We start from the raw sequence: 13,826 nt of genomic DNA, 5'->3' as shown, positions 1-13,826 counted from the left end.
ATGTAAAGCTTTGAGACTCCCTGGCCTCAGGAGAGGCTGTTTCAAAAGCTGCATTGAGGATTTTGAGGATTCTTGAACTTCAGACACTGCTGCAGCAGCAGGTTTTTTCTCCTCGTTTGGCATGCTGTAAATAAATCTGTGGGCAGGGGTTTAGTGTAACTTTTCACTCAGATGCAGGACAGAAATAGTGCAGAATGAAAAGGGACAATTCTAAAGGGGTGTTTACAGCAGTCTGTTGGACTTCTGACTTGCTTGTGTTGACTTCCCCTGCTCCAGCCCAGGATGGTGGCAGTGCCATGGAGCAGAGTGTGCTTCCCTCATTATTCCATGTTCCCCTCACCCACTGTGGATTTAACCAGGTACTGCTGGGCTTGGGAACCCCAGATCTCGATTTCAAACACCATCCCTGCCTCCTCTGAACTTACAATAAATGTGAATTAAGCCCATTTGTATATCCAAGACCTGCCTTGGACTCCCAAATGCATCTGAGCCACAGGTGACATCTGAGCTGATGGCAAAGCTCTGGGACACCACCCAGGGAACAGCCCCAGATACAACAGCTCAAGGAGTTTGGCAGCCCAGGTGTCCTGGTTTGGAAAGCCAGGAGTCTGCTAAGGAAGGCAGGAGCCTCCCCTGAAATGGAGAAAATGAACTCCTCCCCTTCAAATTGCATTAAATTTTAAATTAAGGGACTCTCTGGCAGCTAAAAATATGGGAGCAGGAATAACAGTTCTTTAATAGGGAAGAAAATAAAAGGATGAAATAAGCACTGCAGTACACCAGAACAACACTGCCAGAGTCAGAACCCAACCTAACACCCTGTGGGTCAGGCTGTTGGTGGCAGTCCCATTGGAAATGTGGCTGCAGCCCTCCTGCAGTGTCAGGGGTGGTTCTGTTGGAGCAGGGGGATCTGTAGAGAAGGATGGATTCTTCCTCTGAAGATGCAGTGGAAGGAGAGGCAGCTGCTGTTCCTCTGGGGAATCCCATGGAGAAAGCCGTGCTGGTGTCTCACAAAACTCTGGATTATATCTGGGTAGCAATGCTGGCTCCTCCCTCTGGATTATATCTGGGTAGCAATGCTTGGCTCCTCCCTCTGGGCTCACATCTCCCAATGGGATGCTGTTGTTCTTATCAGCCATGCAGTGACATTCAATAGCTGTTATCAGCAATGTCCCCTCCCAGGGAGGTGTGAATGTGGTCACTCAAAGGCAAACTGCCCTCTTGACAAAGGTAATCTGCCACACAGATGGGAATGGAAAACATCTTGCATTGCAGTCTGGAGCACCAGGCTGCAGGTCCAGCACAAAAAGCAGGTTTGGGCCAGAAGCAGAGGCTCTCAGCTTTGCTCTGTGGCTGCACCTCAGCAGCGGTGCCCTTGTCCTCTGCAAGTTTGATGTTACAGCCAGAGGAGAAGTCTGATGAAAAGCAGCTTTGTGAAGGAAACAGCTTTTCAATGTTTGATCTTGTACAAGTGGGGTCTCACTGGAGTGCAGCACTGTCAAGGTGTGCACCATGAACATTCTCTGCTCCTCCCTGTGAAGATCACCTTCAAAAACACCTGCACATGGACTTAACTTGATTTTCAGGCTGTTTAATCCACAAGTTCAGGAAATATTTGAATCCTGATGTTTTATTACACTGAAGGAGAAGAGAAGTTTTGAAGCTGTTAAATCTGACAAGATCTTCAGTGCCTTATCCATCCTTTTGGTTCCTCAGGAACAGCCAAAGCAAGCATCAAGGCTGTGCTTATCTGCCTGCAGCCAGCAGCTCTGCTGAAGTCAGCAATGCAGAGTGATTATTTCTGCAGTTCAACAATATGTTGAGTTTTTCAAATACCAAATAGTTGCTTCACTTTTGCTCATCTGTTCCATCCCACTTCCCTTTCTCAATATCCTAGGTTTCAATCCAGCCTAGCCTCAAGCTCATCACAAAAAGCAATTGTCCTCTGGTAGTAATTTAGCATTATTTTCTTATGGGGCCATGTAAGGGTGTAAAAGGAATCCAGCAAATCATAAAACTGGAATAGATGGAAACATCAAAAATGGTATTAAGACTTTCACAGGTAAATTATTCAGTAATAACAGTAATCCTGTTATGCTTTTTGGTGTCTAGAATGGCAGTTGTACTGCATTCTGACAGCTTGTGCCTGTACAAAGGTTTTTGTTGGAGTTTTTTTGTTTGATGTTTCCTTTTTTTATTTAATAGAACTCTGTAAAACCAACTCAAGTGAGTCAAGCACCCCAAAGCTTTAAAACCAGGGTTCAGCAAATAAGAATTTGGGAACAATTGATTATATAATATGAAAATATGATATCACATCTCCATTTTGAGCTGCAGCATTTACTTGTGTGAGGCATTGGAGCTTGTCTTGGACAAGGAGGAGATCTGTCTGGGGAGCTTCTGGCAGAGCAGCACTGCTGAGGGTAAGGAGAACATGAGCTCCTTAGGGTTTTGGAAGGCACTGCCTTGCTCCTGGTTTGTTCCTTCTCAGCCATGCTGCTGCTGGAACGACTGTGGACAGTTTGTACCCCTGGGGATGCAGGTTTGGCACTCAGCACTTAGAAATGGCCAGGCCCCAGAGTCCTCAGGTGACCTTGTACCTGTCCAGGATGGCTTTGATGCTCAGTGTTGTGGTTCTGCAGCTGCAGCCTGCTGTCCCATGGTGTAGCTAGAAGGCAACTTCTAAAAATGTCATTTTGTCCTGCAACTCTGCCTCCCTGAAGGACAGAACAGCCTTGGAGGGCAGCAGGGGAATGGGATCCTGACCTTTGGGGTTGCCCAGAGCTGCTGAGCACCCTCTGATCCCTGGATGTGGGAGAATCAAGTGGAAATTGAGACCTTCCTGCCTTTTGCTGCTCTCCATGCCAACAAACCTTCCTTTAATCTGTGACTTTGGCACATCACTGCATTGTACTAATAATTTACCCCTAGGATTAATACAGGTGTCCTTAATACCATGCTCTGCTGCCCTCTGCTATGCCTGGTGTCTGTGCCAGCAGTTGAACAAGCACAGAAGCTTAAATAAAGTGTGAAACAATGATTTCCATCCCTTCTTTGAAATAATTGAATAATAAAACAATTAAAATTGAAATGTTAATTTTTCTCCTGCTTGCCAGGGAACTGGCAGAGCTGTTCTTTGAAAGTGAGGGTGACTGCTCAGCACTAGAGATATTTGAAGATAACTGGAATGAAATGTCTGGGTCACCCCTTTTGTGCAGTTCAGTGCCTGTGCTGCCACGTTTGAAAATTGCTGTCTTTGCCACACTTGAGAAGGGGCTGAGGCTGGAAAGGCTGGCAGTGCCAGCCCTGCTGGGCACATTGATGTTTTCAAAGCTCTCTTGGTTTGGAAAGACAGGTGTCTGCTGAGGAAGGCAGGAGCCTCCCCTAAAATGGAAAATGTGAACCCTTTCCCTCTGAATTGTTATAAATTTTAAATTAAGGGGCTCTCAGGCAAAAAATATGGGAGCAGGAATAACAGTTGTTTAATAGGGAAGAAAATAAAAAGATAAGATAAACAATGCAGTAAACTAGAACAACACTGCCAGAGTCAGAACCCAACCTGACACCCTGTGGGTCAGGCTGTTGGCAGCAGTCCCATTGGAATTGTGGCTCAGCCCTCCTGCAGTGCCAGGGGAGGTTCTGCTGGAGCAGGGATCCTGTAGAAAGGTGCAGTCTCTTCCTCTGAAGGTCCAGTGGAAGAAGAGGCTGCTGCTCCTCTGGGGAATCCAGTGGAGAAGCCATGCAGTTATTCCAGAATCTCCAGATTATATCCAGGCAGGAATGCTTGGCTCCTCCCCCTGGGCTCACATCTCCCAATGGGATGTTCTAGTTCTTATCAGCCATGCAGGGACATTCAATAGTCTGTTATTAGCAGGTGTTGTGGAAGAGATAAGGAAAACTTAGCAGAAGACAGCTGCCATCCAGATGGCAAATAGAATCCAATTTACTTGGGAATCCAGGCCAAAAGCAGCTAAACTTGAGTAGGTTTGTGCAGGAGCAGAGGGAATTGGATGGGGAGAGGCTGTGGGATGCTGACATTGTGCCTTGTTCATTAGGGCATAATTGGACATGGTCCTTAAGGGATTTGGGTTTCTGTGCTGCACACCCTCAGCACAGGGCCCAGAGCAGCAAACAAGCTCACATACACTCAGTTATTGAAGATCTTTGCTGTGCTTAGAAAGTTTGGTGCTTTGAGGCTTTATCTTTAGTGTAAATTTGCATTTTAGACTTGAGACATATGTTTATATGAGAACAGTATTTCTCTGTACTCCTACTACAGCTCACCCTCTTTTCTCTGATATGTTGGCAGTTTCAAGTATTAGTTTGACCCCTCTTTAATTTAAGAATAGATTGCTGAATTAGCTTTCATTACCCACCCTTCAAGCAGTGCAGTTTCCAGCTGGTGGCAAATCCTGAGGTATCACTCCTCTCCTTGAATGGAGGAGCAACAGGAATACACACAGAAAGCTCTGACCTTCTGTTTGAATATGCAGTATTTAGTTTTTGCTGGCTTCTAAATATCAAGTGGCCATGAAATGGGAATGCCTTTTCAGCATTTTGATTTAAATTAGTCATACATTACTCCTAATCTAGATTTTTTCCAGTTATTTAATGGATTAACTAAGTTTAATGTAATGGAAAACTTAAGTTTGTGAACACATTCAAAACTCCTGAAATGCCTGTCTAACTAACTGTTTTTCTTTGCAGGATATTGTCTGGGGGTTAAACTCTTTATTTACTGTAAGTAAAAGAATATTTTGCATGCCCCCTTTTCCTTTGCCTGCCTGGTTTAGTTTCAGCATCACCTAATGACAAACCAAACTGCCTTTAAAAGTTTAGGTCTTGATTTCCCTCGGCTTCAGTGGGTGTTGGATGAGTATGAAGTCAGATTGTGCTTTTGTTTGTGGAACTCATCCAGACTGTCTGAAATGCCAGCTTTTTGTACATGGGTTTTACTTTGGTTAGAAATATTAGAGGATATTTTGATAACAAATTATTTGGGATCTTCCACACACTGTGAAACTACTTCTGCTGATTTTAGTAAATAGAAATTCATACTGCTCTGAGAAGGAATTGTGAAATAGAAATTCATACTGCTCTGAGAAGGAATTGTGTTGGTGTTAGTCTTTAAAAAAAAAATGTATTTTGGTATTAATATCTGCCCTGCAGTCTCATTCCTTGTTTGCATAAAACCTGACTTGTCACAGAATTTATGCGTTTTTATTCAGGGATCTCATTTCCTCCTCTGTTTTTTAAAGATATTTGGGAGCAAGGAACTTGTAATTTCAGGAGCACCTTGAAAATGGAGGAGAGGGCAGGAAGCAACAGCTGCTTTTGCCCTAAAAGTGCAGAGAAACAAAATCTTTACAAAAGTTACCTTTTTTAGGGATTCCTTTCCTCAGCCATTGCTGCTGGGTGGGAAGGTCAGGAGGAGGCAAAGAGCAGCACTGACTTGGTGGCTACATTTGTCTTCTCCTCTGGAGAGCCCACCCCACCCACTCCAGAGTGTAGAAGGAAGCTTGGATTTCCTGGCATCCAAAGCCTTGGTTTTTTCAACAATTTCTTTGGTAAATTGATGTAAAAGTTTGGAGAGCATTTGCCTTTCCAGCAAAAGTGAATTGCATTTCACAGTCACTCTCCCTGTGCATGCCAAGTGGGAGGAAACAAAATCCTCAGGGGCAGAGCTGCATAAAATCAAAATATTGAGCAAAGAGCTGCAGGGAGGGGTGGGCCTGCCTAGGAGACCATGGGGGTTTGTCATGGCTGTGTCAGGAAAATAAATCCACAAACACCAGAGGTTTATGCCCAAAAAGGAGGCAGAAGAGTCCTGTAACTTAATTCAAATAAAGGGAGAGGCCATGGGGTGTTCCCCTGGGGTCTCTCCAATTTTTGGAACATGCAGCCTCCTTTTTATCCCAATTTCCCAGCCCCATTTCCCTTCTCTCTTTCCCCATTGGCTGAGGTACTTGAGATGTACAGACTTCTTGAAATGCCTGACACCAAGATTTGCCTCTAATGTACAGTCCTCCTATTTAATTTTTCATTCTTATGGAATTCAGGGTTTTTCCCCAGTGTTTCTTTAATCTTTCAATCTCCAATTTAATTTATCAGCAAACTACAGTTTGTTTGTAAAAGCAAATCTCTTTTTCCATTCATCAATCAGTGGAATCCTTCCCATTGTTTATTTTATCTCTCAGTGCTGGTTTTATCTACCACTTGTGATTGTGTGTTATTTTTTAATGCTGATTCCTCTTCTTTGTTGTTTTTAACTGTAAACCCTTTCTTCTTCCAAAGGTAATATTTGAGTTTAAACTGAGAGACCTGAGGTTTGTCAGGACTATTTCTGCTCCGTGTCTCCACATTAGTTCTCAGGATCTTTGCACTCTTTTACCCCTATTTCCACTATTTCCTCTATTTCTATTATTTCCTCTATTTCCACTCCCCTGTTTTTCCCAGAGCACTAAAGCTTCCCTGTCAGGCTCCAGGTCACAGAGAGAGGGAAATTGCTTCTTCACAGAGAATGAAATTGCTTTTCTGTGGAGGTGGAATTAAGGAAACTCCCACTTTATCAGCACACTGTTTGCAGAAGTTTTTTTTCAAGGTTTACTTTGTCCTCTAAGAAAAACCAACAGGAATTGTGCCTCCTGAAGGTTTGACTGTTCCTCTAAAATTTAGTTTTCTGATAGAAATACTTTCACTTCCAGGGAGAAGTGTCATGGGGCCCACACCAGCAGGGCTTAAATGCCCTGGTGCTGTTGCCATTTAATTGCTCTGTGATTTGCTTTCCAATTACCAAATTACTCATTTGCATTTACCTTTGACACCGAGGCAGTGATTAAATGATGAAATATTGAAAAAAAAGATGAAATAAAACCTGCTGTCCTGTTTGCTTTATTCCATTTTCTTGTTCCTGAGGTCTCTGGGCTCCTGGTGATGCAGTGAGTGGGAGCCCCTCAATGTTCTCTCTTTCTTCTCTAGGATCTTTTGAATTTTGACGATCCTTTGAATATTGAGGCTGCAGAGCATCATTTGCGTGACAAGGTGAGTCAGTGGTTTATTTAAGGCAGGTTGTTCCTAAACAAGCACACATTCTGTACTCAGCACTTCCCAGGCAGTTCCTTTTAGAGTGGTGGAGCTGCTGCTCGAGGTAGCTGAGTGACTCATTGTATCAGCAGCCAGTTACTCAAACAAAAAGGGCTTTCTCTGGGAAAGCAAACTGCACACAGCTGAGTTAGTCACCATCTGCTGGGCTTGTGGGCCACAATGTGGTCACAGCCCCAAAATAGATCATCTTTCCCTTCTTGTGGCTGAGATTTCCCTCAAGTTGTGCATGTGCTGTGCAGCAAGCTGGTGGTGAGCTGCTTTGGCAGGGTGGCCTTTGCCTTAGAAGAGCTGTGAGAAGATCTCCTCTCTGTGTTTCCAAAGGCAGCTCCTTTACTCAGAGCTATTCCATGCTGCCTGTGTTTATAAAGCCAGGAGAAATCTGGGCAATTTAAAGAACAAGAGTAGAAACTTCTGTTTTCTTTTTACTGATCCTAATATTTATGTATTATGGACTGGGCAAGGCAGAACATGGCCTGGTGAACATAAATGAGATGTACTGCTCACCTCTGAGCAAAAGTGCCAATTTCTCCTTTGGATCCATCTCCAAAATTCCATCATGTCATGGATGCATTCCTCAAGCCCACAGAACTCACTCCTAGTTATGTTCCAGACATCTTGTTGTAATTAAACTTTTCTGACACTTTTGTTGGAGTTAACCTTTAAGATTGCAGGAAGTTTCCAGGTAAGCAAGTGTTGATTTGAAGAGTTCATTGAAAGTACAGTCAGGCAGTGCACCTAATTTATCTCATTTTTTCAAGAGGAAATACCAGGATTGCAAGTTCATCTTTCCAGCTATTTTTTGATTAATGAGATCTTGTAGCTATTCTGGTATTCATCCATGTGTGCAGGGCTGAGATGAGAACATACAGCAAAGCTGGAAAAAATTACGTGCAAACCTCCTCTGGAAGAGAGGGGTCTCTGTGCTTTTGTTTTATGGAATTACAGAATGATTTGGGTTGGAAGGAACCTTAAAACCCATCCCATTCCAGCCCCTGGGTGGTTCAAATTGCTGTCCTGCACCTCTCAGCCTCATTGAGAGATTGGGAATCCACAGAAAGGAAAATGCTGCCTGATTTAAAAGGCACACCTCCCTCAAAAACAGAGGTGAGCCCTCAAAAATAGGTACTGTTAACACTTATTAATTACATGGAAGTTGTTTGAAGAAGTAAAAAGCAAATTAAGTGATTTTTTGACAATCTTCTAAATCACAATTTTTTGGAGAAAACATATTTTTTATTTATTAAACTCCTAGTGGTCTCATAAGCATCTCTAAAATTCATATTATGCCATTTTAATTTTCTTTTTTGAGCCTCTCTGAATTTAATGTGTGTGTAATGACAGCACCAGGTAGGGCTGGATTTTTTGTAGTATGTTTTGTGGTGACATCAAAAAAAATCAATGATGCCTTTGTGGAGAGAATAAATAATGCAAGGGAGAGGAAAAGCTGCACTTGCAGCCTGAGTTGTTTTGGTTCCCTGTGGCAGAGATGTCATATTTTACATAAACACTTTGTTGTGGAGTCAGACTGCTGTGGTACCATCCTGGCTCTTAAGAAATATTTGCAATGCCCAATAGGATTAATATGGGAATGTTAATTAGTTTTCTTTCCTCTGAGACCTGTTTTTTTAGGTAGCAAATTCTTCTTGGGAAGCAGCTGTGCTGGGAATGTTTGTGTTGGGTCAGGCTGGAAGGGGCTGCTGTGATCCCTTTCTCTGGGAGGCACCTCTCCATTCTTGCAAAAAACCTGTGGTGTGTAACTGAGCACATTTGGAAAAGCAGCCTTGTTCTAAGATATAAAATGATAGAAAATTCAGAGCTCAATTCCATAAATTGATTGTTTTATTAACCTGTCCTGCCTGAGATGTGTTTGGTGCAGCTTCACCTTCCAGCCCTGCCTGACTTCCTTCAGCTCCAGGAGGGAGCTGCCACTGACTGAACTTGTTCCTTTGCAGCTCCCTTCAGTCACTGAGCATCAAGCCACTTCTACAAATTATTTTAAAAAATAAATGTGTTTGTTTATGCAGCTTTACTCATTCTACACTTCTCCCACACACACCTTGCTAGGTGCCAGTAATTTTTGGCAGGCTGTACAACAAATTTGGGCAACATCTGTTTTCCCAAATGCTGGACATCTCTGGTGCCCACATTGCTCTGCAGTTGAGTCAGTCACTGGGAGATAAGCAAGCATCCTCTCCTGGTGTAGAGCTCAATAAATCAGAATAAAAGGATGATAAAAAGATGATTGATGTGTCTGTGTAAACCAAGCAAGGAGTTGCCCAGCATTGTCTTCTCACACTGATACAATCTCAGCAGTTTGGTTGTTGATTTCTTGCTGAATTTAAAGAAGCTCTTACTAATTAATGAGCTTGTGGAGCAGTGCATTTAGCACAGGAGTCACTCTGTCAGTAGTTATGGATAGCCAGAGCCATTAATTATCAATCAATCCCATGGATTCTAAAGCAATGAGCAAGTCTTTAAGTTTTAATGACTGCTCACCTAAAAATGATGTGAAATAAAAATTGTGGGATTTGCTGGTTTTTATACAGCAAACACATAGAGCTTGTCAGGTAGGCTGAACACTGAAACATTGGGGATCTTTTGGGAGATTCAAGCTCTGGAAGAGCTTGGCAGTGGAAAACCAAGTGAGCTTAGTGCTTCAGGACTTGGTATTCCTCATGCAGAGGGGCTGTGGGTGTGATTTGTTAGCTGAAATGTAGGAAATGCTCTTATGTGTCATGGCTGCTTTGGGAGCTGCCTCCTGACAAATGGTGATTTGCCAGTGTAAAATGTAAAAACCTTTGCATTTCCTAGAGGTGTTCACTGCTGCCAAAAAACATTTCAAAGCCATTTGTATTACACACAACAGAAAATTCATTGCTAGCTTAGTGTGGCATAAAGTAGAAATGTTTTTCCAGCTATTCCTTTTAGATTTCTTCCTCACCTAGGCCTGCTGAGTCAAAAACCCCAATGCTGTGTCCTATTTGAATTATATTTCCCCTGTGTTTGGTGCAATTCAAACAAACTTTTGTCATCCTGCAGATTAGCAAGCACTCTATTATTTTTCATGGAAGATCTGAGTTCTGGAAGAGCTTGGCAGCGGAAAACCAAGTGAACTTTGCTTCAGGACTTGGTATTCCTCATGCAGAGGGGCAGTGGGTGTGATTTGGTAGCTGAAATGTAGGAAATGCTCTCTGTATGGCCTTGTCATGGCTGCTTTGGGAGCTGCCTCAGGACATGGTGATTTACCAGTGTAAAATGTAAAAATCTTTACATTTCCTAGAGGTGTTCACTGCTGCCAGAAAACTTTTCAAAGCCATTTGTACAACACACAACAGGAAATTCCTTGCAAGCTCAGTGTGGCATAAAGTAGAAATGTTTTTCCAACTATTCCTTTTAGATTTCTTCCTCATCTAGGCCTGCTGAGTCAAAAACCCCAATGCTGTATCCTATTTTAATTATGTTTCCCCCGTGTTTGGTGCAATTCAAGCAAAGTTCTGTCATCCTACAGATCAGCAAACACTATTATTTTTCATGCCTGTGATCAGGAGCTGTTTCAGCAGTAGGAGAAGCTGAGTTCCATCTCCCTGTGCTGTTTCCATCTCAGTGCAGCCCATCAGTCCTCACTCAGTGCTTGCTGTTGTGTCCTTGTGAAAGCCTCAGGTAGATTGCTCTTGGCAGGGAATTTTTCTTCCTCCTTGTGAAAATCCAGCTTGTCACATTTACCTGCAGCTCTGAAGTGCCAGAGCTGAGAAATCTAATGGGAAGAGGTGAGTGTTTGCCAAGGACCCACTTCAAACACATTTTTTTTACCTAATTCAGTGAGCCTTGATTTTATTTGGAAAGCAGCATTTAATGCTCAATTATTTTGCATAAGTTTGTGTGGAGGAGTTTGGCTCTGGATTGACTTTTGCAATTCTTTTTTTAATTTTTAAATTTTGATTAAAGGTTTCTCTGGCTGATAAATAAAATACAAGATTTTATTTCAGGATTATTTCTGTGGAGATGGATTTATGAAGTTTGTGGCGTTAGAGAATCTGAAGCTGCTTCTGAAGGTTTTCTGCCCTCAGTTTTGTAGGAAACTTGGCTTTAAATACCCAGGCCCTCCTGTCAGCTGCCTGTGGTCCTTGGAGGGTGTTCTGGTGACTCTTGTGGGATGAATGTTCTCCTGTCATTGTCCTCACCAGGGAGAGCACTGATCTCACTCCATTAGAAATTCCATCAGTAATTAGAAACAGTGGCTCAGTACAGATCTCACTGAAGAGATCTGCTCACAGAGTTAACACAACTTCTAGTAATGGAACTAAGAAAATATGGGGAAGCCACAATTGCTCTGTGAGTGCCAGAGGTTTTGGATTTTTTTTGGTCACAACTGGCAGCAGGATTCTAGGGGCATCTTCAAAACATTAGGTGCTGGACAAATGACTTTCAATGCTGCATCTCCCTTAGATATCCATAAGTCTTACATCAGAGTTATGGAATGAAAATTATGGACCAAATAATCTAATTTACAGAAAAAAATGTACCTGGAAGGGTGGAAAGAAAAAGACATAACCTACAGGTTGGACTTGTAAGTTTTGTCATACAAACTCTGCAACAGAGCAGGAGAGAAAATCAGGTCTGGCAGGGCACAGATGAAGAACAGGCATTGTAAAAAAGCTCTTAATATTACAGTAGAATAATAAACAAAGGTGGGTAATTTTTATAACATTTCATAGTTGTAGGCAGTTTGTTAGAGCCCTTAAACAGCAAACAGGTCAGAATTTTTACAGGAGAGTCTTAATTGTTCAAGCATTGCCCAGAGAAGCTGTGGCTGCCCATCCCTGCAAGTGTCCAAGGCCAGGTTGAACAAGGCTAGGGATGGTGGAAGGTGTCCAGCCCATGGCAGGGATGGAATGGGATGAACTTCCAACCCAAACCAGTGTGGAATTCTCTGAAACCCCTGGGGAACTGGGCAGGAACCAGCAGCACAAAGTATCAGGGCCTGGGCCAGTGACCTCCTGAGAGCAGGTGAGCCATGGCAAGAGAAGCTTGTCAGCAAGTCAGTGATGAAAGTAAGAAATAAATATAGATTTTCTGTAGAGGATCTCCAGGCATCCCTCTGGAAACACAATTTGAATTTCCACTTGCCCTGCACAGCCTCCTCAGTTCTGAAGCCATCAGGAAGCAGCAGCAGCTTGGGATTGTAAAGCTTGTTTAGCCAAGACTGATTTCCTCCTTGTTGATTGTTTTTGTTGCTTTTAATCAGACACTTAGGTCTGGCCTGGGAAGCACATCTGCAAGTGGAAAGGAATTCCTGTCCCTGTGTCCCACCTCAAGTTTTATCCAACCCCAATCTGAGAGCCTGGTGCTTTCTCTGAGTTATTCCTGGTGCTTTCTTCTCTGAGTTATTAATCTGAGGGGGAAGATTTGGGGTGTTTATCCCTGCTGAAGTTTGCAGTAACTCTGTCCTTGCCCTGCTGCTGCCTTCAGACAGCTGAAGAGTCCCAGAGCTCGCTGCCTCTGTGTCATTTCAGATCTGATCCTCCTAAAGACTCCTCCAAAGTAAAGTCCTGGCCAGCTGTGCTTTCATCCTCCTGCCTTTGTATTTCTGTGCTCATACATAATAAGGGCATAATTACATTTGGATTTAAGCCTTCCTTCAAATTCCATTTTTCTGTAGAGCTGAAGAGAAGTATTTGAAATTAAATAATACCTTCAGATTTGGATTCTGTTTTATCTCATCATTGATCATGTTGATGAAGTTAGTTTTCTTCTGTTAATGTAATTTCCTATCTCAGGAGATCAGTCTGATTGAAATGCTCTTTGATACATCTGAGTGAAAAGCATGCTGTAAATGCCAGTGTGCCACAGGATCCTCTTAGCAGGCAAACTAACACAAAATAAAATTCAACTTGGAAGTTTGGGGAAGAAAATATTCATTATCTGTATTTCCTCCTCAGATCTTCTGATTTAAAGTAATTTATTTAAGTGATCTTACAGTACCTTCTTTGTTTCTCTGTTGTACCTCCTCTATCTTTATAATTTTTATTTCAAAGGCATATTTGAATATTTAGCAGGATTTTTCCTCTTCAGAAGACATCAGGTCTTTTCCTTGCCACTTCCTTACCTCCAGACTGCTTAGATTCTGATATTTTTCAGTTTATTTATGGCTTAATTCCTTGAGGCTTAAATCTGTCTGGGAATTAGAAATATTATCCACTGATCTGTAGTAATTGTTGGCCAATATGGGTGCAAAACATCTTGTTTGGATAGCAGTCACCAAAAAATTGTCCAAATTCTCTAAAAGACATTTTTATATAAAATACTTAGAGAATGTAAAATATAATAACCAAAATGTCATGGGCTGTGGATGCTGCATCCTGTCACTGTGCATTTCAGAGAAGATGTTATTTGTGGTAAAAAGCATTAGAAATAGCTCTAAACAGTATTTTATTTTCCAGATAATTGTAGATAATCTGTGTTCTCTGGTGGGTAGTGGTCCCTGAAGAAACAGAAAATTGAAATGCTTTAGTTTTGCAAAGTATTCAAAGCACATGGGTGGCTCAAAAGTGAAATATCTCTGTGACCCAAGCTGATATCATGTTTCTGTCTGAATGTTTCTTCATTGGACTGCAGCCAGGGAATGCACTCCGAGGGATTTTAATGGCAAACTGCTTTCTCTAATGCCTTCCCTAAGGAATTTTTAAGAAATAATGCTCATTTATTTCATTCACTCATTATTT

The 13,826-nt window shown here is 42.3% G+C and overlaps 1 protein-coding gene across 2 annotated transcripts in view; it reads left to right on the top strand.

The window, feature by feature from the left end:
• UBE2F (ubiquitin conjugating enzyme E2 F (putative)) overlaps positions 1-13,826 on the top strand; it is a 59,091-nt gene that overhangs the window by 31,690 nt on the left and 13,575 nt on the right. For both annotated transcript variants that reach the window (XM_064718151.1, XM_064718150.1), the window contains exons 8-9: positions 4,708-4,740; positions 6,979-7,041. In XM_064718151.1, the coding sequence (XP_064574221.1) occupies positions 4,708-4,740; positions 6,979-7,041 (96 nt within the window). The remainder of the gene's footprint in view (positions 1-4,707; positions 4,741-6,978; positions 7,042-13,826) is intronic.

The sequence above is a fragment of the Zonotrichia leucophrys genome, chromosome 7 (assembly GCF_028769735.1).
Source record: "Zonotrichia leucophrys gambelii isolate GWCS_2022_RI chromosome 7, RI_Zleu_2.0, whole genome shotgun sequence".
In the NCBI taxonomy this organism is placed as follows: Eukaryota; Metazoa; Chordata; class Aves; order Passeriformes; family Passerellidae; genus Zonotrichia; species Zonotrichia leucophrys.
Note: the sequence above shows the minus strand (reverse complement) of the source record. Positions and strands in the feature narration are given on the sequence as shown.